The sequence below is a fragment of the Malaclemys terrapin genome, chromosome 3, assembly GCF_027887155.1.
Source record: "Malaclemys terrapin pileata isolate rMalTer1 chromosome 3, rMalTer1.hap1, whole genome shotgun sequence".
In the NCBI taxonomy this organism is placed as follows: Eukaryota; Metazoa; Chordata; order Testudines; family Emydidae; genus Malaclemys; species Malaclemys terrapin.
Genome location: NC_071507.1, coordinates 166,579,452 through 166,603,010, shown reverse-complemented (window position 1 = coordinate 166,603,010; position 23,559 = coordinate 166,579,452). Strand labels below are relative to the sequence as shown.

Sequence of the window (23,559 nt, the reverse complement as noted above, 5' to 3'; positions counted from 1 at the left end):
GATGACAATTCAACAGGAGCACTAAATCCACACTTTTTTTAAAGATGAAGTTTATGGTTAGATGCAAATTATTCACAAACAATAACTAATTTAATTTAAATATAACATATGGAGCCACATGAAAATTGGTAGTTACTGATCTCATATACTGCACCAGATTTCAGAAATTCTACAAGCAGGTCAATACATCTATGCCCATCATTACCAGAAAATGAACATGTCAGCAATTACTACCTGAATTTTTCCTAATAGAGACTAAATACCTCAGGGTCTTCCACATACACCAATTCAAAGACCACATCTTCCTCAGCCATCTTATTTAGTGTGCAGCTTCCTCCAATATGAGAAAGAGGGAATTATAAACAAGCAAAATACTCTGCTTATTCTAATTTGCTAGAATCAGGGCCGGCTCCAGCCATCAGCCCACCAAGCTTGTGCTTGGGGCGGCACCTGGAGGGGGGCAGCGCGGTGCTCCGGCTCCGGCCACCGGGGAGAGCGGAGACCCGGCTGGGTTCTCCGGCCTCCCCCCCGGCGCTCTGGCCGCCGGGGAGAGTGGAGCCGCGGCGGGCTCTCCGCCCTCCACCTGGCGCTCTGGCCGCCACTCCGCCCTCCCCCCGGCGCTCTGGCCACAGGGGAGAGCGGAGCCGCGGCAGGCTCTCCGCCCTCCCCTCAGCGCTCTGGCCGCCGGGGAGAGTGGAGCCGCGGCGGGCTCGCGGCCCTCCCTCCGGCGCTCTGACCGCTGGGGAGAGAAGACCCCGGCCGGGCTCTCCGCCCTCCTCCCGGGGCGCTGGCCGCCAGCGGAGCCGCGGCAGGCTCGCCGCCCTCCCCCCGGCACTCTGGCTGGTTGGGGAGAGCGGCCTGCGGCTGGGCTCGGTGCCCTCCCCTGCCGCGCTGAGGGGGGGGGGCGGCGGGCGGCGGGCGGCAGGAGGCTTTTTTGCCTGGAGCGGCAAAAAAGCCAGAGCCGGTCCTGGGTAGAATGTCCCCAAGTCCTCACCAGTATAGTTTTGTTATCTTGGAAACAGCTACACTGCTGATCCAGATTTAGATATTGAGAGGAACATGCTTTATATAGTTAAACAATGAGGAAGCTTATGGATGACCAAAAAGAATGATTCTAAACCCACAGAGAAGGCATACAGGAAAGTCACAGATGGGTCTGACTATACCTGAAACAACCTGGAAATAGATTGTTTAATACAAAATTTATGGGAGAAGACCCTGTATTCAATATAATGATCATATCAATGATCAGTATGATCATAAAGATCAAGCTTTACTAAAGGTCATAGAAAATATGAATGTATGGTTCATTTTAAGACAACAGCACAGGTCTTATAAATAGTAACAAATGAGAATCCAGTGTAAAGGGGGAAAATAGTTAGAAAGTTAAATTAGGAATGTTAAAAACTGTTAAAATGAAACCACCAAAGATAGTAAGCATGCAAGAATGATAATCTGACTTGTTAAAAATACAGTATAAATGTTTATGGCTAACATTTATCTCTTTTGTTGATTTTTCTAAATGTTGAGATAATAAGCATTGCTTAGAAAAGAGAGTATTCAGTAAAGTGGAATGCAGAATGCAAATGTCAGTAAAATCAAAAGAGTGCTTATGCCCTACTGAAAATCAACTAATATGAGACCAAGATGTCCTCAAGTTATGGAGTGGCTAAAGAAGAACAGCTATTTAGTGGGGGAGGGGGGAGTGTCTTCCCCCTCCCAATATTCTGTGTCTTGCTAGGAAAGGGTTAATTGACAATGTGATTTGTAATCGCTAGTTTAAATGTTTTAAACCCCAGAGTAAAGGCCAGTTTTGTACACTGAACTCCATTTTCTGTCCTTTTATGCATGATTAAATGGCAATTAAGTTTTAATGAAAAGTGTTAGGCTGATTACAATTAACATAATCGCACCAGTCAGTTCATGTTCTCATGTTCTACATGCTGTGCTGACCTGGCAAGACAATGGACCTTTAATGGAGTCAAATGTCTTGCAAGCTTCAGCTATTTACAGCATTTATACCTACATATATAACGAAAGATAAAACACACACAGGTGTCACATTGTATAAATCACTGCCTACCATAAATATATGCATTTGAAAATCCTTGGGATATGAAAAGACTCATCTCCCAAGCACCTGTAATAAACCATTCATTTCTTCCACGATTACCAGAAAATTGAAAGCAACTCAGGACTCATTTATAGATTCAGTTTGAGAGAAACAATATAAAGCTCAATCCACCAAGGTGCTGCAAAGTCTCATCCCGATCCAGCAGAGCATTTGAGCACATGCTAAACTTTGAAGTCAAGGAAGCTACTCACATACTTAAAGTTTAGCATGTGCTCAAACAATCTGAGGGATCAGGGCCACACTGCTCAGTACATTGCAGGACTGATTCCAAATAAACTGAACTCTTTTGGGGGTAGGTGGGCAGTGATATTTCATATGCGCACACACACACACACACACACACACACACACACCCCTTTGCAATTGACAAGGATCGTAAACCAAAAGTATCAGTCATTTTTCCTTAACTTTAGCGGAGACTTCCAGTTCACCACCACTAACTTCAATTAATTCCAGTGAGACATACACTGCAATTGCCAGCATGATCACCAAACAGATCCAAAGGAAAATTACACCAAGCTGCAGAAATCAGTTCTTGAATCCTAAAGCTTTAACTTGTCTCCTTTTCACCACGGTAACTGCTGAAGGTCAAATACTTTATACTAGTACTTTTCTAGAAAAGGTGAACAGCTTAAATACTTTCTTCCTTCATTTATTGCTACATCTATATCTATACATCTCACACTCACTTCCACTTTATTATAGTATAGTACAAAGTGTTTTTATCTGTTCTAATATCTTAAAACAACTTTATTAAAATATATGTAAATGTAACATTTTCAACTGGTAGGAATAGCAGCACATTTTCTATAATTAACCATACAGGAAAGAAACACTCATCCAGCCCCTGCCATATCTTATCTATCCATATAAATCTATGACAAACTGATCAGTTACAGGAAATTCATCTCAACCCATTACTCACTTCATCTATATTGTACCTAGGTATATCAGGGCTTAACAAACAGACAGTTCCTTAGGGGCTCTCACAACAAATATTTTGGTGGCCTCAGAGTGTGGCCACCAACTCTTGCTGGTGGTTGCTGTGACAATATTTCCTAAAATACTTAATTAACTTTGGGAAAAACAAATAAATATGCGCATATACATGTCCAAATCGTTGTAGTTTATTTATGTAGGGTTTTTCGCAGACTCAATAATAAAAAAATAATGTACAGAGTCCCTTTCTTTACTGGACCTAAACAGAAGAGAAACACAAATAAGATACTCTGCATCTTTTCCTTTTTTGTTGTTTTTTATTTGTAGACTTGCTAGCTAGTAAGTCTGCTACTGTGAAAAGTGATATTTGTATATTTTATATCATCACTTTTCACAGCAGATTTACTCATCCCTGGCAAGCTGGGGAACAAATTAAACCCTGGATGGGGAGGTAGGTAAGGAGGCAGGAGGGCCGGGGCGATGGGGGACTATATGGGGGGGGGGTTGAGGAGACAGCTGGGGTTAGGGTGATGGCGGGGGGTGAGTCCGGGGCTGGAGCCTGCTGCATGGCTAGGGGATGGAGGAGGCAGCAGGGGCCAGGGGCAACATGAGGAGCGGGAGCCTGGGACCACAATCCAAAACCCTGTGGCTGGGGGGCAGAGCCTGCTACAACATGGCCAGAGCCTGCTGCCCACCACCCCTGGGCTGAAGCCCAAAGCCCAAGCCCCATCAACCCCAGGAAGGTGGGGAACTCACACTGGTCATCTGCTCCTACAGTGTTTGTGGTTCCAGAAGGAAGCAGGGACCAACCCCTGCTGGCGACCCTGGGGTAGGGGCCACTGCTTCCCTCCCTCCTCCCCCATCATTACCCAGGAGGCTGTGACCACAAGAAAAGGCCCTGGAGGCTGCATGTGGCCACATTTGAGAAACGCTGCCTTAGAGCATGTCTGCCTTAGGACTGAGGAAAGTTAAACCAAATTAACTAAAGATGTGAATTTAAAGTGCATTAGTTAAAATCCATTAAATCCCTGTTCACTTTAGCTTAACTGAAGTAAAGTTAAGCTAAGAGGAACTCAAGTTTCAGAGTAACAGCCGTGTTAGTCTGTATCCGCAAAAAGAAGAACAGGAGTACTTGTGGCACCTTAGAGACTAACAAATTTATTAGAGCATAAGCTTTCGTGGACTACAGCCCACTTCTTCGGATGCATATAGAATGGAACATATAATGAGGAGATATATATACACACATACAGAGAGAGCATAAACAGGTGGGAGTTGTCTTACCAACTCTGAGAGGCCAATTAATTAAGAAAAAAAAAAAAAAAAAAAACAACTTTTGAAGTGATAATCAAGCTAGCCGAGTACAGACAGTGTGATAAGAAGTGTGAGAGTACTTACAAGGGGAGATAGTCAACGTTTGTAATGGCTCAGCCATTCCCAGTCCTTATTCAAACCGGAGTTGATTGTGTCTAGTTTGCATATCAATTCTAGCTCTGTAGTCTCTCTTTGGAGTCTGTTTTTGAAGTTTTTCTGTTGTAATATAGCCACCCGCAGGTCTGTCACTGAATGACCAGACAGGTTAAAGTGTTCTCCCACTGGTTTTTGAGTATTTTGATTCCTGATGTCAGATTTGTGTCCATTAATTCTTTTGCGTAGAGACTGTCCGGTTTGGCCAATGTACATGGCAGAGGGGCATTGCTGGCACATGATGGCATAGATCACATTGGTAGATGTGCAGGTGAACGAGCCCCTGATGGTATGGCTGATGTGATTAGGTCCTATGATGATGTCACTTGAATAGATATGTGGACAGAGTTGGCATCGGGGTTTGTTACAAGGATAGGTTCCTGGGTTAGTGGTTTTGTTCAGTGATGTGTGGTTGCTGGTGAGTATTTGCTTTAGGTTGGGGGGTTGTCTGTAAGCGAGGACAGGTCTGTCTCCCAAGATCTGTGAGAGTAAAGGATCATCTTTCAGGATAGGTTGTAGATCTCTGATGATGCGCTGGAGAGGTTTTAGTTGGGGGCTGAAGGTGACAGCTAGTGGTGTTCTGTTATTTTCTTTGTTGGGCCTGTCTTGTAGGAGGTGACTTCTGGGTACTCGTCTGGCTCTGTCAATCTGTTTTTTCACTTCAGCAGGTGGGTATTGTAGTTTTAAGAATGCTTGATAGAGATCTTGTAGGTGCTTGTCTCTATCCGAGGGATTGGAGCAAATGCGGTTATATCTTAGAGCTTGGCTGTAGACAATGGATCGTGTGGTGTGTCCTGGATGGAAGCTGGAGGCATGTAGGTAAGTGTAGCGGTCAGTAGGTTTCCGGTATAGGGTGGTATTGATGTGACCATCGCTTATTAGCACAGTAGTGTCCAGGAAATGGACCGCTTGTGTGGATTGATCTAGGCTGAGGTTGATGGTGGGATGGAAATTATTGAAATCATGGTGAAATTCCTCAAGGGCTTCTTTTCCATGGGTCCAGATGATGAAGATGTCATCAATGTAGCGCAAGTAGAGTAGGGGCGTTAGGGGACGAGAGCTAAGGAAGCGTTGTTCTAAGTCAGCCATAAAAATGTTGGCATATTGTGGGGCCATGCGGGTACCCATAGCAGTGCCGCTGACTTGAAGGTATATATTGTCCCCAAATGTGAAATACCCACCTGCTGAAGTGAAAAAACAGATTGACAGAGCCAGACGAGTACCCAGAAGTCACCTCCTACAAGACAGGCCCAACAAAGAAAATAACAGAACACCACTAGCTGTCACCTTCAGCCCCCAACTAAAACCTCTCCAGCGCATCATCAGAGATCTACAACCTATCCTGAAAGATGATCCTTTACTCTCACAGATCTTGGGAGACAGACCTGTCCTCGCTTACAGACAACCCCCCAACCTAAAGCAAATACTCACCAGCAACCACACATCACTGAACAAAACCACTAACCCAGGAACCTATCCTTGTAACAAACCCCGATGCCAACTCTGTCCACATATCTATTCAAGTGACATCATCATAGGACCTAATCACATCAGCCATACCATCAGGGGCTCGTTCACCTGCACATCTACCAATGTGATCTATGCCATCATGTGCCAGCAATGCCCCTCTGCCATGTACATTGGCCAAACCGGACAGTCTCTACGCAAAAGAATTAATGGACACAAATCTGACATCAGGAATCAAAATACTCAAAAACCAGTGGGAGAACACTTTAACCTGTCTGGTCATTCAGTGACAGACCTGCGGGTGGCTATATTACAACAGAAAAACTTCAAAAACAGACTCCAAAGAGAGACTACAGAGCTAGAATTGATATGCAAACTAGACACAATCAACTCCGGTTTGAATAAGGACTGGGAATGGCTGAGCCATTACAAACGTTGACTATCTCCCCTTGTAAGTACTCTCACACTTCTTATCACACTGTCTGTACTCGGCTAGCTTGATTATCACTTCAAAAGTTGTTTTTTTTTTTTTTTTTTTTCTTAATTAATTGGCCTCTCAGAGTTGGTAAGACAACTCCCACCTGTTTATGCTCTCTCTGTATGTGTGTATATATATCTCCTCATTATATGTTCCATTCTATATGCATCCGAAGAAGTGGGCTGTAGTCCACGAAAGCTTATGCTCTAATAAATTTGTTAGTCTCTAAGGTGCCACAAGTACTCCTGTTCTTCTCTTTAAGAGGAACTCAGGCCACTTTACTTCTGATCAAGAGTGTCTATACAGGGACATTACATACTTTAACTAATGCAGTTTAAATTTACACCTTCAGTTAATTAAACTTAATTTTCCTGAGTGTCCCACATAGACATGCCCTTAAATAAATTGCAGCCATACTGTGTACAGACATAATGATTGGACTGAATAAAGACAGTAAGTTTTTCCCCCTTTGATGTACCTGAATCATTGGCATTTATGAGAGTTACGTGATATCACAGGAAAACTCTATTAATTCAATGTTCTAATACTGAGACCATCACTCTTGTATCTAGAGTTGCAGTTACTTCAGAGTTGAAGACATAATTATTTATGCCAAATGGTTTAAAATCAAACATTTTACAGTATTTTTGTGTAGGTTTCTTTTACATTTTCACTGTTAAAATGAAATACATTTAGCTTAAAATACATGTAAATAGAAAAAGAACCTGAAACAAAAGTGTATGTGAGTGCCAGTTCATTTTTTCAGAAACAAAATTAGTTATTAGATAAAATAGGTCCAATATTTGAGGCTGCCATGGAAAATACATAGTGAGATATTTAAAATAAAGACAAAAGGAACTTAGGATTTATAGGCTAAGACCTCACCATGACCTATACGTGTATTTTGTGTAAATAAAAAAAAAATGATTCTCTTTGGGAAAGACTAACAAGCTTACTAGAAGAAAAAAAATGTGTATTTGTGTATACAAGAATGATCACACCTGATTGTATTTGAGATAATAGAGGATTCACATACTTGAGAATTGGATGGAGAAGCCTGACTTGCTGATGAAGAAGTCACTGTCAAACTGTAACGTCAGTGAGTTGAAGGTGCTATGGATATCCTCAGGAAGGGCTGAACCACTCCATTCTTTCAGAAGAATACTGCTTTCAAGAGGACCATCCCACACCTTCAGGATGTCATGGGCGACCTCAGTGTCAAAAACAATAAAATGCAGACTGCAAAGGAAGAGTAACATGCACTGTATATTACAACATTGGCATTAAGTCTATGTAACCTACCTTTATCAGGTTTTTAAGAGATCAGAACCACATAAACCAACATTTCTACTACATGTAAATAAAACTAAGGACACTAGCTGAATTAGTTAGGTGTTATATTTTAACTGCTCACCAATAAGGGCAAGAGGTTCAAAATCTATCCCACAAATTGCTAGCAATTTCCTTCCAGGAGACGCTCACCTCAGATGCAGTATCTGTTTTTTGTGAAGTCCTGTTCCCCCTCTACCTCCCATACCCTTTTTTCAGCTGGCTTAATTGGGGTGGGAGGTAAACAAGTCATTCACTGAATCACTTCACATGCTTTCTGTTCAGTTCTTGGTACAATTCAAGGTCTTAACTTTATTTAGTGTGTAAGCCTCTTGAGGTATGATTTTGGCTTCATACCTGTCTGTAGAATGTCTAGCAAACTTTGATATATTCCGATTAAGAATAATAATAACCTATAAAAAGTTACATTTTCAGTCCTGCATGCATAAGCATACTGAAGTTAATGGGAGTTGTTCTATTGATTTCAATTGGCTTTGTACCAGGCCCTAAGAGGCTTTTCTGTTCTTGTGATGGAACAACAGCTGAGGAAAATGGCCTGACCACTCAGATTAACAGGATCCAAGCTTGAATGTCTCAGGATGGTAGACAGGGCATTCTCAAAGTAAATTCCACCACTCTGAAAATGGTTTAGTCTACTAGTTCAAGAGACAGCAAACTGGTTAAACTTTAGAGCACAGTGCCAGTCTCTCTCTCTCTCTCTTTTTTTTTCTTCCTCCCAGAGATTTTTATTTTTTGCTTTTGCTTCTTGAAAAAGAAGAAGTAAAAATTCCAAATCTTTATTAATTTCTGAATCCGTCCCCTGAAAATATTTGAATGTTTGCACTTTATAAGCCAACTAAAGAAAACCAACTTTATGCCACATATGGAAATTTAGCACTGCTTTCTCTAGGAATAGTTTCACAAAACGATGAACTCCCTGAAAAATGTTCCTTTTCTACACTCCTGCATCGTGTCTTTTTTGCTAATATTATCCTTAGATTCAGAGTTTAAGGCTAGAAGGAATCATTACCTCATATAGTCTGACCCCCTGTACATCACAAGCCATTAAATTTCACACAGTTACCATTGTATTGAGTCCAATGACTTGTGCTTGGCTAAAACAAATAATAGTTTTTATTGTTAAATTCATTCTAATTGTACACAATTGGAGATTTGCAAAGAGGCTATTAAAGGCTTTTAAACTTTTTTCTCCCTCTTAAAGTGCTATTTTTAGGAAATCTTATAGTACATATTTCATCAGCATGACATTGGGTTTCAATCCATAAAAGAATTATGCACATGCTTTTTCACAGATTCATAGATTCCAAGGCCAGCAGGGACCATTGCAATTATCTAGTCTGACCTCCTGTATAGGCCTTAGAACTTTCCCACAGTAGTTCCTAGAGCAATTGCCAGTAATGGAGAATCCACCATGACCCTTTAATTGTTCCAATGGGTAATTACCCTCATTGTTAAAAAAAAATGTATGCTTTATTTCCAGTTTGAATTTGTCTAGCTTCAACTTTGGGCCACTGGGCCAGGCTATATCTTTCTCTGTCAGACAGAAGAACCCACTGTTAATTATTTGTTCCCTACATAGGTACCAATACACTGTAATCAAGACACCCCTTAATGATATTGTTGTTGTTGTTAAACTAAAGAGATTGAGTGCTGAGTCTGTCAGTATAAGGCATGTTTTCTAAACCTTTAGTCATTCTTGTGGCTCTTCTCTGAGCTCTGTCCAATATATAAATATCCTTCTCAAATTGTGGACACCAGAATTGGACACAGTATTTCAGCTGTGCTCACATAGTCCAAGTGCTTAACTTTATGAATACGAGTATAGTTAAGAATATGCATAATGGTTTGCAGGAACTATGCCCCTCCCCCCCAAATGATTTTAGCTGTTTTTTCATAAATCCCCCTTTAAAATATTTTCTCTTTCTATTTTTGTTTGTACTGTATGTTTTTAAGTACATATCTATAAGATGGTTAGCCAGTCAAGAGCAATTGTAGGTAAAATGGAAACAATGCACAATTGAAGATATGGAAAGCATAGCCTTTAAAGATGCTTGTTAAAAATGTTTTGTACCTTTATTATTTATTTTCAATTTAACACGAAATTATCATGAACTATTTAAACATAACTTCAGGCTTGGATAACCTTTGCGTTTATTAGAGTTGATATTTAAACATGCAGGTGATGCAATTTCTTTACAGCATATGCAGTGCACCTAATTTATGACGCTATTCTTTTTAAAAGAAGAGGCCCCTTTGCTATAAAGTGGTCATACATTGCTATTCAAATATCACTTCTGGGAAATTAAAAAGAAGATATTCATGAAAGCTAAGGTTCTACTACAGAGGAGGTTAATTTAAAACAAGTTTTCAATTGTAGCATGGCAGAGTGATGTTACGAAGTGGGCTAAGACAACTGGACTTTCAATAGGGACATACAGTAGTTACTTTTTACTGGTAAGTTTGCCATAGCCATTTATTTGTTCTTTGTTTTCTAAGCTTGGCTACCCACATCCTCTCTGACAGCTAACCCTCTTATTGTCTTGTACTTCTTCTAATGGGAGTGGGGGAAACTGAAGTCCCTCTACCAAAAGGCAACTAGGTGCAGCTTTATCTTAAATGCAAGGCACTGGACCTCAAAATAGATGGATACCAGTTAAGAAAGAAAAACAAAAATAAAACACAGAATTATATGGAAGTTACGTTACATGAACTGAGCCTTCGGATTGTTTTCTGTTTTTCTTTTCTCAATTCAGTGAGACTTTATTGACATGACAAGCTTTCTGAGTGTTGCCAAAGTGTGTGTGTGTGTGTGTGTGTGTGTGTGTGTGTGTGTGTGTGTGTGTGTGTGTGTGTGTGTGTGTGTGTGTGTGTGTGTGTGTGTGTGTGTGTGTGTGTGTGTGTGTGTGTGTGTGTAAAGACAGATCCCTTTGGAATCTGTCAGAGCTATTTGAAGCAGGAAAAGCACATGACTGGAGGAAGCTTATAGAGGAGTTCCAGTCCCCACTTCAGCAAGAAGTTGTGTAAAACCCAGGAAGGTCTAATGACAAGACATTTTGAACCAGATTGTCAGAGAGAATAGTGCATTTTGCTATAAATGAGAGAGAAAGGGCTAACTACACAGAAGATTTAGGCACCTATCTGCCACTATAGGTGCTTAATTCCAACATTTAGGTACCAAAAAGATTCTCAACCCCACCCTCTACCCCCCTGATTAGCTATCTCTAGACTCTCTAGGCACATGGGTTTCCACCATTAAAGTCTCCTAGGTGCTTAAGTTTCTATCAGTGGGCATATTCACAGCCACTTCAGTCTAGTTGCCCAGGCACCTATATCTCATGGTTAAGCCTCAGCAGGATCTTCAGAATAGGCACTGGACTTCCTATCTTTCCTTTGGGATCCAATCTGGTAGGTGTGCTCAGAACACACCTAAACTCACAGAAGATGGCCAAGAGGGGGAGAGGAGGACAAATCCCTCAAACCCCCACTCCTGTCAGGCAATTTGACACCTAAATCAGGGCCAGTGGGAGGTACCTATATCTGCCTGGGATTTTCAGCTGTGTATCTTCTTCTGGAGTTAATCACATAAGCCATTTTTTTTGCAAGAAATAGAGCAGGGAATGAGGATGAGCACGGCCCTCCTTTATAACCATTAGCCCAGTGCTTAGGGTACAGTACTCACTAGGGATGTGGGAGACCGGGTTCATTTCTCCCTTCTCGCAGATGTGCAGAAATTCAGTGATTAAAGAACGCTCCTGTGCACTAATCACTGGGCTAAAGGTTATAATGGAGGGCACTCCTCCTCATCCCTGTTTCTTACAAAAAAAAAAAAAAAAAAAAGCACAAAACACCAGGAGAGAGTTCATGGTTGAGAATCCCAAGCAGACACAGGCACCTCCCTCCAGCCCAGAATTAGGCAACTAACTCCCTAAGAGGGCCATACCCTCTCCTTGACATTTCATGCTGACTAGAATAGGTGGCTGCCTCACTCTCTCTATGCATTGTATAGGAAGCTTAGGTGACTAACTTGAGGCTGTGGATTTCACTGGGTGGGGAGCCTCCTAAAAGTTAGGCATTGCAACACTGAGTTCTGATAGTCAGCTTGAATTTTACATTATTTATATTTTCTTTCACACTGCAATAAAGCATGTGGATTACTATACTTCTGGGCCCATTATATGTTATATCAGTATTTTGCTGGTATAATGCCATTGAAATGAATAGTTATGCTGGCATCAGGCCCCTGATCTGCAAAATGAGATGTTTTCTAAGATGTCAATGCTCTCCCAACACAAAGAACATCCATGGCATGTTTGACAACATTCAATGAATAGCAACTACCTCATTTTGGAGGTTTTATTCTTTTGGATTAAGTAGCACTAAAACTATTAAAACAGAGCCTCCTCTAATCTGAATTTAAGTTATGTCTCTAGATGAGCATGTACAACATGTTACAAGCTAAACTATCCACTTAAATAAATTCCTCATCACTATTCCATTTGGTAATTCAACACAATGCACTCATTTGATTACAGATCAAGGAACTGTCTAAAGTGAGGAATTCAGTAAACAAAGAAAATGAAAATAAAAGCTAATTTCTCTGGGCCTGGCCCCTCAACCTTTGTTACCTTGAAAACAATGATACTATTCATATAGCTTAGGGGCTGGAGTACAAGAAGATTAATATCCAGCAGATCAGTGAGAGTAGTATGGTTATTTAAAAATACAGGGAGAGATAGAGATAATGTCATCTCAGAAAGATTTCTGAATTTGGCAGCTAGAGTCTGACCATGGAGATTTGGAAACACCAGAACCTTATATACTGATGCTGTAACCATGACCTCTTAGTAAATTAGGTCATTGATTCTCCACCAAAAAGCTAAATAAATTATTTTAGGATAATAATGGAATGATGTAGTCTACATTTTACAAAAGTTAAAATATTAGATGTAAAAAAAGCTTTACAGAGTGCTATTTTACTATTCGGGAGCATCACATCAGAAGCACAGCATTGCATTTACTGTAATTTCATTTTTAAAAATGATTCATTCTGAAGAATGATAATACGTAAATATTAAATATGTTTTCTAGTTAACAATTCTTGTGTTTTGTGATTTCCTCATTTCATTCTTTATTAATTTCAAATTTGTCTTTCTTATTAAAATGTAAATTAAGTACTGAATTCACCTGCAGTGGAGTGAATTCATCACTTGGTTGAGTCACATGGGAATACATTTATCTTTTATTTCTGAGAAGAAGAAGAAGACATTGCAAGAAAAAAAATTTACATTTCAATTAATAGACTTGACTTTTCCTAGTTTAAAGCTTATTCATAGATGAATTATTTTAATTTAAGAGGTAAAAGGCTTCTTACCTGTTCAAAAAATAAACGAATACACTGTTTATTAACCATTTTCTTAAAAATAAGTGATAGCTAATATTCTAAACAAGTCCAATTACAGTATATTTGGTAGGTGTGTTATATCCCCTACCACTTCATTCATTGGTGTACAACACTGGTATTTCATTGTCCATGTTAATATCACAGACCTCTAAAAAGCTCGATAATAAGAATATTTGTAAAGAACAATGTGAATCTCATTGGTAATGCTCTCGCATAATTTTTGCTCACCAGCTCTTATCTGTCTGAATATTAAATTTCTCAAAAAAGCATGAGTACAAGCTAAAATCTGCCATCTAAATATGGCCAATATTTGTGAAATTTTGTGTTCTATTTTACCCATTCCCTGGTAACTGCAACAAACCTGCGCTGAGAACCTCTAAAAATCAGCACTCTTACCTCTGAATGAATAGCCATGTCAGTGAGCAGCATTTATTAGATGCCACGAGCTGAGTACTGCTTCCTCCCTGATGGGACAGGAAAGTGAAGGAGGAATAAAAGCCTTCCAGTCCTTTCTGTACTTCAGCAATTCCCAGATGTCCACTTCTTGAATCCCTCCATTGGCTTCCAATGTATTACTTCATAAAATTAAAGCTCCTCATTTTGCCTCTGCCTCCCACATCTGCCAGGGATGGTCTAGGTATTGTTAATCCTGCCTTAGTACAGTGGATGGATGAGAGGTCCTCTTGCAGTCCCTTTCAGACATACCTTTATATGATTCTATGATCACTGCTCTGCAATTATTTCTCTCGTGCCTTTTTCCATTCCTTACATTCTTCTCCTCATCAATATTTTGTGCCTACATCCTACAGTCTCCCTGTTCCTTATCCATTGCACATTTCCACTCTATTTTAATTTCCCACCTCTTCAGAAAGTCCTTCCTGTCATCATTAGTAACCCTCAGAGTCTCTTTTTCTTGCAATGCTATCTTGTCTTATTTGTATTTAGGCTCTTGGGGGCCAGGACAGGAGTATTATCCTTGTTCTGTAAAGTGCCATGTACATTTGTAATGCTAATGGGTCAGGAATGCAAAATAAAAGCACCATAGACTTCTTTAGCTGGTGTTAATTGCCATATCCTCACTGAAGGCAAAGGGCCTATGACAATTAATTCCAGGTGAGAATCTGTCGCCAGACACCCATCATGTTAGACCCAAAATTCCATAGGCTCTGGTGTCCACGCACTCTAGGCAGGGTACTAGACATTCTACTCTAGGTTCAGCCAAACAAAACAAAATAGATTTTTATTGAGTATTCCATATCACACAGGTTTTCATATTGAAGAGTAATGTTAAATGTGGCAATAGAGTATTAAATAAACACATTACAACAATTAAGGGGGAGATTTTTAAAGGCATCAATGGCAGTTAAGTGCCTAAAAAAAAAAAAACATCTCTTTTAAGTTCAGTTAATTCATAACTGCTATATTCTACCTCTGCTCTTTGGGCAAACCTCCTATTGACATGGGAGTTACAGAGTGGATCGAGGTTAGCATGAAGATTTAAGAGTATAATCTTAACTGGGAACTCTTTGAGGCATGGATTGTCTTTTTAACATTTTAGTATAGTCCCAATGGGAAACTGATCTCTGACAGGGATGCTTAACTGCTACTGCAATACAAATATCTGTAATAATACTCTGGCCTAATTAAGTTGAAGATTGAATTTGGCCAAATACAAAGACTGAATTTGAAACCTGGTTTTGCAAGTATTTATACTTAAATTAAGTTAAAATATATTGAACATCACATAACATAACATGTCTTTTCAAATTGTTCTGTTCCATCTAGTGCATTAATAATAAAAGATGCTGGACCATATGTACAGAATGTAAAATAATGTAGTGTGTAGTAGTTAGTTGCCATATAGTTTCATTTACAAAATATAGACATTAACAACTCACATTAAGAATTGAAATTAAGCATATACCTAATTGTCTTCCCTGGATCTGCCTCTATAATCCAAGTGCAATGAAGATTGTTGTCATATGGTGCTGGGTAACCTGGTGACAATATGCGACCAGAAGTAGCAGCATGAATTCGACCACCACACTCAGCTGCAAAATAAACAATCATTTTACTTCTTATTAAAAACAAGGCCCTGATATTTAGCACTTTGCTTTTTACCTCTATTTTTAATTAGAAAAAAATATATTGATTTCACCATGTCCTACAACAATAAAAGAAAAGCCCTCTGATATCATGCAGGAAACCATTAGCCTCTATAATATAAAGAGTAAGGGTATGTCTACACTGCACACTTCTTTTGGTGGCGTGTAGAGTACCTGCTGGCATATGCCCCCAGCAGGGGTATAGATAGCAGTATAGATAGTGAGCATGACTTAGGCAAGTAGAGTAAAGACATACCTGAAAAGTGTGGGTACGTGTTTGACTATATGCTTTACATGCTTTCAACTTGCCAAAGCATTGGCTCGCCATCTACACTGCTATTTTTAGCAGTGTACCATCCAGCTGCCTCACTGCTGCTGGCTCCTTTCCTCTTCATAGGAAAAGACTCCCTGAGCTGCGAGAGGCAGTGGGGAAAAGCTTGGGCAGTTCCCCAGTGCAGAACCCTTCCAGGACTGAGGGAAAGACTGCGGCAGAAGGAAAGGCTCTGGCAGAGGGGAAGCCTTTTCCCACTGCCTCCCGTCTCTCTTCCAGAACCTTTCATTGAATCATAGAATCACAGGACCAGAAGAGACCATGAGAGGTCATCTAGTTCAGTCCCCTGCACTCATGGCAGGACTAAGTATTATCTAGACCATTCCTGACATGTATTTGTCTAACCTGCTCTAAAAATCTCCGATGATGGAGATTCCACAACCGCCTTTGGCAACTTATTCCAAAGATTAGCAATCCTGACAGGAAGTTTTTCCTAATGTCCAAAATAAACCACCCTTGCTGCAATTTAAGCACATTGCTCCTTGTCCTATTCTCAGAGGTTAACAAGAACAATTTTTCTCTCTCCTCCTTGTAACAATCTTTTATGTACTTGACAACCATTATCACGTCTGACCTCAGTCTTCTCTTCTGAAACAAACCCATTTTTTTCAATCTTCCCTCATAGGTCATGTTTTCTAGACCTTTAATAATTTTTGTTACCCTTCTCTGGACTTTCTACAATTTGTCCGCATCTTTCCTGAATGTGGCGCCCAGAACTGGATACAATACTCCATCTGAGGCCTAATTAGTGTGAGGTAGAGATCAAGAATTATTTCTCGTGTCTTGCTTACAACACTCCTGCTAATAAATCCCAGAAGGATGTTTGCTTTTTTTGTAACAGTGTTATACTGTTAACTCATATTTAGCTTGTGATTCACTATGACCCTCAGACCCCTTTCTGAAGTATTCCTTCCTACGCAGTCATTTCCCATTTTCTATGTGTGAGACTGATTGTTCTTTCCTAAGTGGAGTATTTTGCATTTGTCCTTACTGAATTTCATCCTACTTCAGACCATTTCTCTAGTTTGTCCAAATTATTTTGAATTTTAATCCTATGCTCCAAAGCACACGCAACCCCTACCTGCTTAGTATCATCAGCAAACTCAATATGTCATTATCTAAATCACTGATGAAGTTATTGAATAGAACCAGATCCAGAATTGATCCCTGCAGGACTCCACTCGATAAGCTCTTCCAGCTTGACTGTGAACCACTGATAACTACTCTCTGGGAATGATTTTTCAATCAGTTATGCGCCCACCTTATAGTAGCTCCATCTAGCTTGTATTTCTCTAGTTTGTTTATGAGAAGGTCATGCGAGACAGTATCAAAAGCCTTACTAAAGTCCAGATATACCACATCTAGAGCTTCCCTCTAGCCACAAGACTTGTTACCCTGTCAAAGAAAGCTATTAGGTTGGTTTGACAGGATTTGTTCTTGACAAATACATATTGATTCTTACTTATCACCACATTATGTTTTAGATGTTTTCAAATTGATTGCTTAATTATTTGCCCAATTATCTTTCCAGCTACTGAAGTTAAGATGTCTGGTCTATAATTCCCTCAATTGCCTTTATTGCCCTATTTATGGATTGGCACTATAAATGCCCTATTCCAGTCCTCTGGAATCTCTCCCGTCTTCCATGACTTTTCAAAGATAATCGCTAATGGATCAGTTGCAACTGACTCATGTAGCAACACACCACAGAGTGGATGCAATGTATTTTCCACATACACTACATGCTATTGCCAGTGGTGTGTAGTGTAGACATAGCCTTAAGAGTCAAATATCTTCCGAAAATATTCTTTCAACAAAAAGGATGCAAACAAGCATGAAGGCCCAAATCCTCAAAGGTATTTAGATGCCTAACTCCTATTGAAATCAATACTAAATACTTTTGAGGGGTTGAGCCTAGGAAATGAAATGAATTAGGGCCTGATCCTGCAGTTCTTGCACAGGTAAAGCTTTCTGTCTTTTCAGGGGTAGTAAAAAGTTTAAGGATTCAAACTCAGTCATATAGTCCCAGACAAAACAAAACAAAACAAAACAAAGAATACCAAGCAACCCTCTAAGAAAACGAGATTAACGCTGAGTGCATATATCAACACATTAAGGATAAAAAAAGGATATTGAAATTATCCCCAAACCAGACATTGCAAAACCAGGAAACTCATGATTTAAGGTTGCACTTAAGAAATCCTATTGTGTTGTGGTAAGAAATGCACAGCTGAAGCACCCAAATATGCTTATCACTGCCCTGTAGTGACGTAATGCAATAACCAGACAATTATAATTAAGGGATTGTAGCATTTGTAGTCCCAGATTAGATTGACCTGTTTTATTTTTTAAAGATATATTACGTTTTTTCTTCACTTGTCTCCCCTCATGACATATCAAAAGGACAGAGTTAACGTTGTTTGGGTGCCTTAATACCATTTCTCAAGGGCAATCTAACTCTGAATTTCTTGGGTTATATTTATATATATATTCTTATATATATATATTTATATATATATTCTTGGGTTTATATTGCTTGGTTTTGGTACAACTACAACATCCCTCTAATGTTTTTGGTTTTTAATGTCTTTAAGTTACTGATACACACTTTCAAGTTTAGCTCCATCTTATGTGATTCTTTTTGTCAGGGAATTTCCTTAGTTTTTGTAATAATGAGAAATTTCATATACCCAACTAAAGAAGAAACCAATTAAAATGATATTATATAATATTCCTTCTGATTTAAAAATATGTACTATCAACTTTCTTTATTTTTAAGGGCAGATTCATCAACACAGTAAAGCAATGCAAAGCAGCCAGAGCACATCAGCCAGATAAGCCATGTTTTGAGTAGCTCTGAATTAACAGAGCACCACAAAGCAGCTGAACAATATTGGTGAATGTATCCCTTAATATGCAATTGCCTGATCAGTTTAGAGGGCTGTGTTAATGAAACTGGCACTATGTGTAAGAGGGATAGGGATCGCCAAGTCACAGAATACCAGTGTCTGTGATTTAAGGGCTTCCCTTCTGCTTCTAACTTCAGTTCCCTGAGCAGTGCTGACTCATTGCGCATTGGTGTCCATGGGAGTCCCTCAAGCACTGATGTTCATCCTAGCATGAATCCACAAAATCATTAAAGAGCAGTGACTGACAGCTGGACCAAATAATCTACCAATGAACACTCTTGACACATTTCCAGTCTACCTTATGGCACTGAGTTACAGGGATTGCTACAGGGACATTAACTGTAGAGGAAGGGTGGTGATTGTTTGAGTCACTTTCATCACCACAGCCCCACTTAAGAGTTATCTGAGGCCTTATAAAAATAAGAGACAATAATTAATAATTTAGCTTAATTACAACCCATACAGCCTATGCACAAGATTCCAGTTAAGTTTAACTATTTAGGAAATGTAAATGTAAAGTGTTAAAATAATCTGGGACACAGAAAAGACTGATACATATGCTAAATTTTTTTAGAAGACACAGATTTTATTTATTTTAACGCACTAACAGATTTTCTTATAAATTCTAGGATGATTCAGTCTACATGCAAAGTGATGTGAGTTTGGGGAGAATACACTGTATTTTTCATATAAAAATCACGTTGAATTCCTGCTTTCAGTGCAAAACTATGGAGTTGTGAACAGCACCTCCACAATTCAGAGGGATTATTTGTTTATATCAATTCTTGCATTCTAAAGATCAAACTTTCTAATTGTATCAACCAACACGCAGACAAATCATCAACTCAAAGGAGATATATATTGTTGACAACCATGCTATGTCCATTGGGAATGACTGATATTAAAACAAACAAAATCCATTAAGATAATTTCAGGTAATTTTAGCAGAACAAGGAACCCAGTTATGAAGTGTGTAAATTTCGAACTTTGTTTCCATTGTTAGGACTAAATTATGCCTCTTAAGGGCAGAAGTGGGTAAAGGATAAGGGAAAATTGCTAATTGGAAATTTCTGTTGGGAAAGTTCAGTTCCAATTAACGACTGAATTTGGAACAAATTAATGGTAATTTGTCTACTAGTTCCTGGGGCTACTGGTCCTCCAGCAGACACTGGAAAAAACAAACAAAGACAAGCTGAAGGATTCTACTGGCGTCTTTAATAATTGTCATTATGAGAGGTGCATTACCTCGGTGGAGGATGACTGGAAGCCTTAGGCTTGCATACTTCACAAGTATGGGAGTAGGAGGAGGGAAGAGATAATGTGGTGAGCAGCTTTTCTTGGCAAACTTTTAGGAAAGGTGTGACATGTACACTCCTACTGAAACTGTCCTGAGCCAGTGCTAGTCAGCAATCTCCTTCCTGCATGGCCAAATGATGACTGACTCCTACATCAAAGTGCAGAGGCAACCATAACTAAGCCCTTATTGCTAACACTACCATTTTATGTAGAATACAGATGTAAAATAAGAAAATTTATTTTCCTTTGCAGAGAAACCACAACCATTTGTTTATGTTATGTTTTACATAGTCACAATTAACATTACCTAGGCAGGTAGGCAAAGGTTTGTCCCACACTCTTCGATCTCCACTTAGGCAGGTCATAATACTACTACCATGCATCATATAGCCAGGATTACAGCTGTATAAAATGACTGTGTCAGTGAAATGTCCTTCATCACGGATCTTGTAGCCATAATTTGGTATTCCCGGATCTTCACACTTGACTAGGTCAAAACCTGCAAACAGAGAGAAAGCAAAACATAATTCTATCTGAAGAAAAGCATAATCCAACTGGAAACTAAACCTTTTCCCTTTATAGCATGGGGACAAAATTCAAACAATTGGATTAACTTCATTCATTGTGACCAAAGATAATTTATCTATAGGGATCTAGTGAATGATCTAGGGAAGGAGAAAACCAAAAAGATAGGAACAAGCCCCCCTTCTACTCTTCCAAACGCTTCATTCCATAATTCAGAATGTTTAGAGCTACATTATGAAATTATTATAATCCCCAACTAAGGATTAGTGTCTACTTGCACTGCCCACGAGAAAACCAGAAATCAGATTATAACTCAGAATCACAATATGGTCCTTGCTACTCACTTTCTCCATGAGGAAAGTAAACCCTGTCAGCCCTATACCTGGAAGTGTGCTGGGGGCTGCCTCTGCTCCCCTACACAATAATAAAGCCAATAGCCTAGGCTGGAGTGTAAGGGATGGGAGGAAATGTACATGAGTTGTTCTACCCCAACCCGGTTTGGTCACCCAGGCCTCAGTTTTTGTTCTGATGAACGCGCACACACACACCCATACACATTTGTCAAGAAACCTTCCCTCTTGTGGGATGTAAGTTATTAAGATACAGCAAGAGATAAGCAGTTCCATTGACCCTCCAGGACAAGCAATTCCATGCTGGGCAGAAGGGATTAACAAATCACAAGAGCACCCCTCTACCCTTCCAAGCATGGTCCTTTCTGTGCTTTGGGTCACTGGAGCATGTGCCCACCTCCAGGTGTTATTGTTGAGGTGTATGGAAGCCCAGTCCCTCCTTCTGTCATAGGCTCCAACCGAAGGGTCTATACAGAGAAGTGGTCATTTACTCCATCCACAATTTCTTCTCCTCTGAATCCCAGGACTATAATATACCAATCTTGCCAGGTTTGGACACTCCATCCTATCATCTCTGCACCTCTCACCCTCCACCACCACAGCCCAACATAGTCCTTTTGGCTCTTCCCAAGGCCTTACTAGCATTGCCTCTATGTCATATTCCACTGAGCATCTCTGGCCACACTTCCCTCCATAAGCCCCACTCTGTTTCCTGTATTCTGCTCATATTCAGGCAACTGCCCCTCTTCAGGCTGCTGGTGAGAGACTTGCATGAGGTCTTTCCCAGTCCCAGGTCTTTAACCAAGAGAAAGATAGTCTCTCTTATAGCAAGCACCATTTCTGGGTTGTTATCACATAAATTTCAGTCACCTGATTTAGGCACAGGGCAGACTTAATGTCAAGAAGGATGCTAATAAATTGGAAAGGGTTCAGAGAAGAGCTATGAAAATTATTAAATTACACTGGTCTACAATTTTTGAGAAGTCATCTGCTTCAGAGATAAAATGTGCTATTTATTATGTATTTTGATGTGCTGAATTCAAATATGACAATTAAAACAACTGATTGGCTACTGTTTCTAAGATAGTTAAGTTTTTACATTTTATGTCTATGTATATTGTGTAGATAGTAGAGTTTTAATCATAAATTGTAAACCTAGGTCTTTTTATGTGTTTATGGGTGCTTTACATGATAATATTTCACCTGTCCTGTTTAGGTAACACTTTAAAAATCAGCAAAAGGGTTATATAAATAAAATGTATTATGAAACAAAAGGCAAAAAACTATTATGTACATAGTTTAGTCCTATTCAGTGTCTACTCGGCGTTTCTTGGCTTGTCTCTTGTATTCATTAAATGGAGCATCTCTTGTCACTGTCCAGCAATAGTCTGCAAGCATTGATGGGCTCCATTTGCCCTGATACCATTTCTCCATTGTTGCAACGTCCTGGTGAAATCGCTCACCGTGCTCGTCGCTCACTGCTTCGCAGTTCGGTGGAAAAAAATCTAGATGAGAGTGCAAAAATTTTATCTTTAGTGACATGTTGAAACCAAGGCTTTTGTATGCCTTGAGGAGGTTTTCCACCAACAACCTGTAGTTGTCTGCCTTGTTGTTTCCGAGAAAATTTATTGCCATTAACTGGAAGGCTTTCCATGCCGTCTTTTCCTTGCCATGCAGTGCATGGTCAAATGCATCATCTCGAAGAAGTTCACGAATCTGAGGACCAACAAAGACACCTTCCTTTATCTTAGCTTCATTTAACCTTGGAAATTTTCCACGGAGGTACTTGAAAGCTGCTTGTGTTTTGTCAACGGCCTTGACAAAGTTCTTCATCAGACCCAGCTTGATGTGTAAGGGTGGTAACAAAATCTTCCTTGATTCAACAAGTGGTGGATGCTGAACACTTCCTCCCAGGCTCCAATGACTGTCGGAGTGGCCAATCTATCTCGATGTAGTGGGAATCTCTTGCACAACTATCCCATTCACAGAGAAAACAGCAATACTTTGTGTATCCAGTCTGCAGACCAAGCAAGAGAGCAACAACCTTCAAATTGCCACAAAGCTGCCACTGATGTTGGTCATAGTTTATGCACCTCAAAAGTTGTTTCATGTTGTCATAGGTTTCCTTCATATGGACTGCATGACCAACAGGAATTGATGGCAAAACATTGCCATTATGCAGTAAAACAGCTTTAAGACTCGTCTTCGATGAATCAATGAACAGTCTCCTCTCATCTGGATCGTGAACGATGTTGAGGGCTGCCATCACACCATCGATGTTGTTGCAGGCTACAAGATCACCTTCCATGAAGAAGAATGGGACAAGATCCTTTTGACGGTCACGGAACATGGAAACCCTAACATCACCTGCCGGGAGATTCCACTGCTGTAGTCTGGAGCCCAACAGCTCTGCCTTACTCTTGGGTAGTTCCAAATCCCTGACAAGGTCATTCAGTTCACCTTGTGTTATGAGGTGTGGTTCAGAGGAGGAGGATGGGAGAAAATGTGGGTCCTGTGACATTGATGGTTCAGGACCAGAAGTTTCATCCTCTTCCTCTTCCTCATCTGACTCAAGTGAGAATGATTCTGGTGCATCAGGAACCGGCAGTCCTTCTCCGTGGGGTACTGGGCGTATAGCTGATGGAATGTTTGGATAATGCACAGTCCACTTTTTCTTCTTTGACACACCTTTCCCAACTGGAGGCACCATGCAGAAGTAACAATTGCTGGGATGATCTGTTGGCTCTCTCCAAATCATTGGCACTGCAAAAGGCATAGATTTCCTTTTCCTGTTCAAGCACTGGCGA

The 23,559-nt window shown here is 40.0% G+C and overlaps 1 protein-coding gene across 1 annotated transcript in view; it reads right to left on the bottom strand.

Annotated features, from left to right (window-relative positions):
- Positions 1-23,559, bottom strand: part of CSMD1 (CUB and Sushi multiple domains 1) — a 1,946,356-nt gene that overhangs the window by 367,665 nt on the left and 1,555,132 nt on the right. Inside the window, exons 24-26 of the mRNA XM_054023823.1 lie at positions 20,185-20,376; positions 15,161-15,287; positions 7,522-7,724 (exon numbers count right to left, since the gene is read on the bottom strand). Of these exons, the coding sequence (XP_053879798.1) occupies positions 7,522-7,724; positions 15,161-15,287; positions 20,185-20,376 (522 nt within the window). The remainder of the gene's footprint in view (positions 1-7,521; positions 7,725-15,160; positions 15,288-20,184; positions 20,377-23,559) is intronic.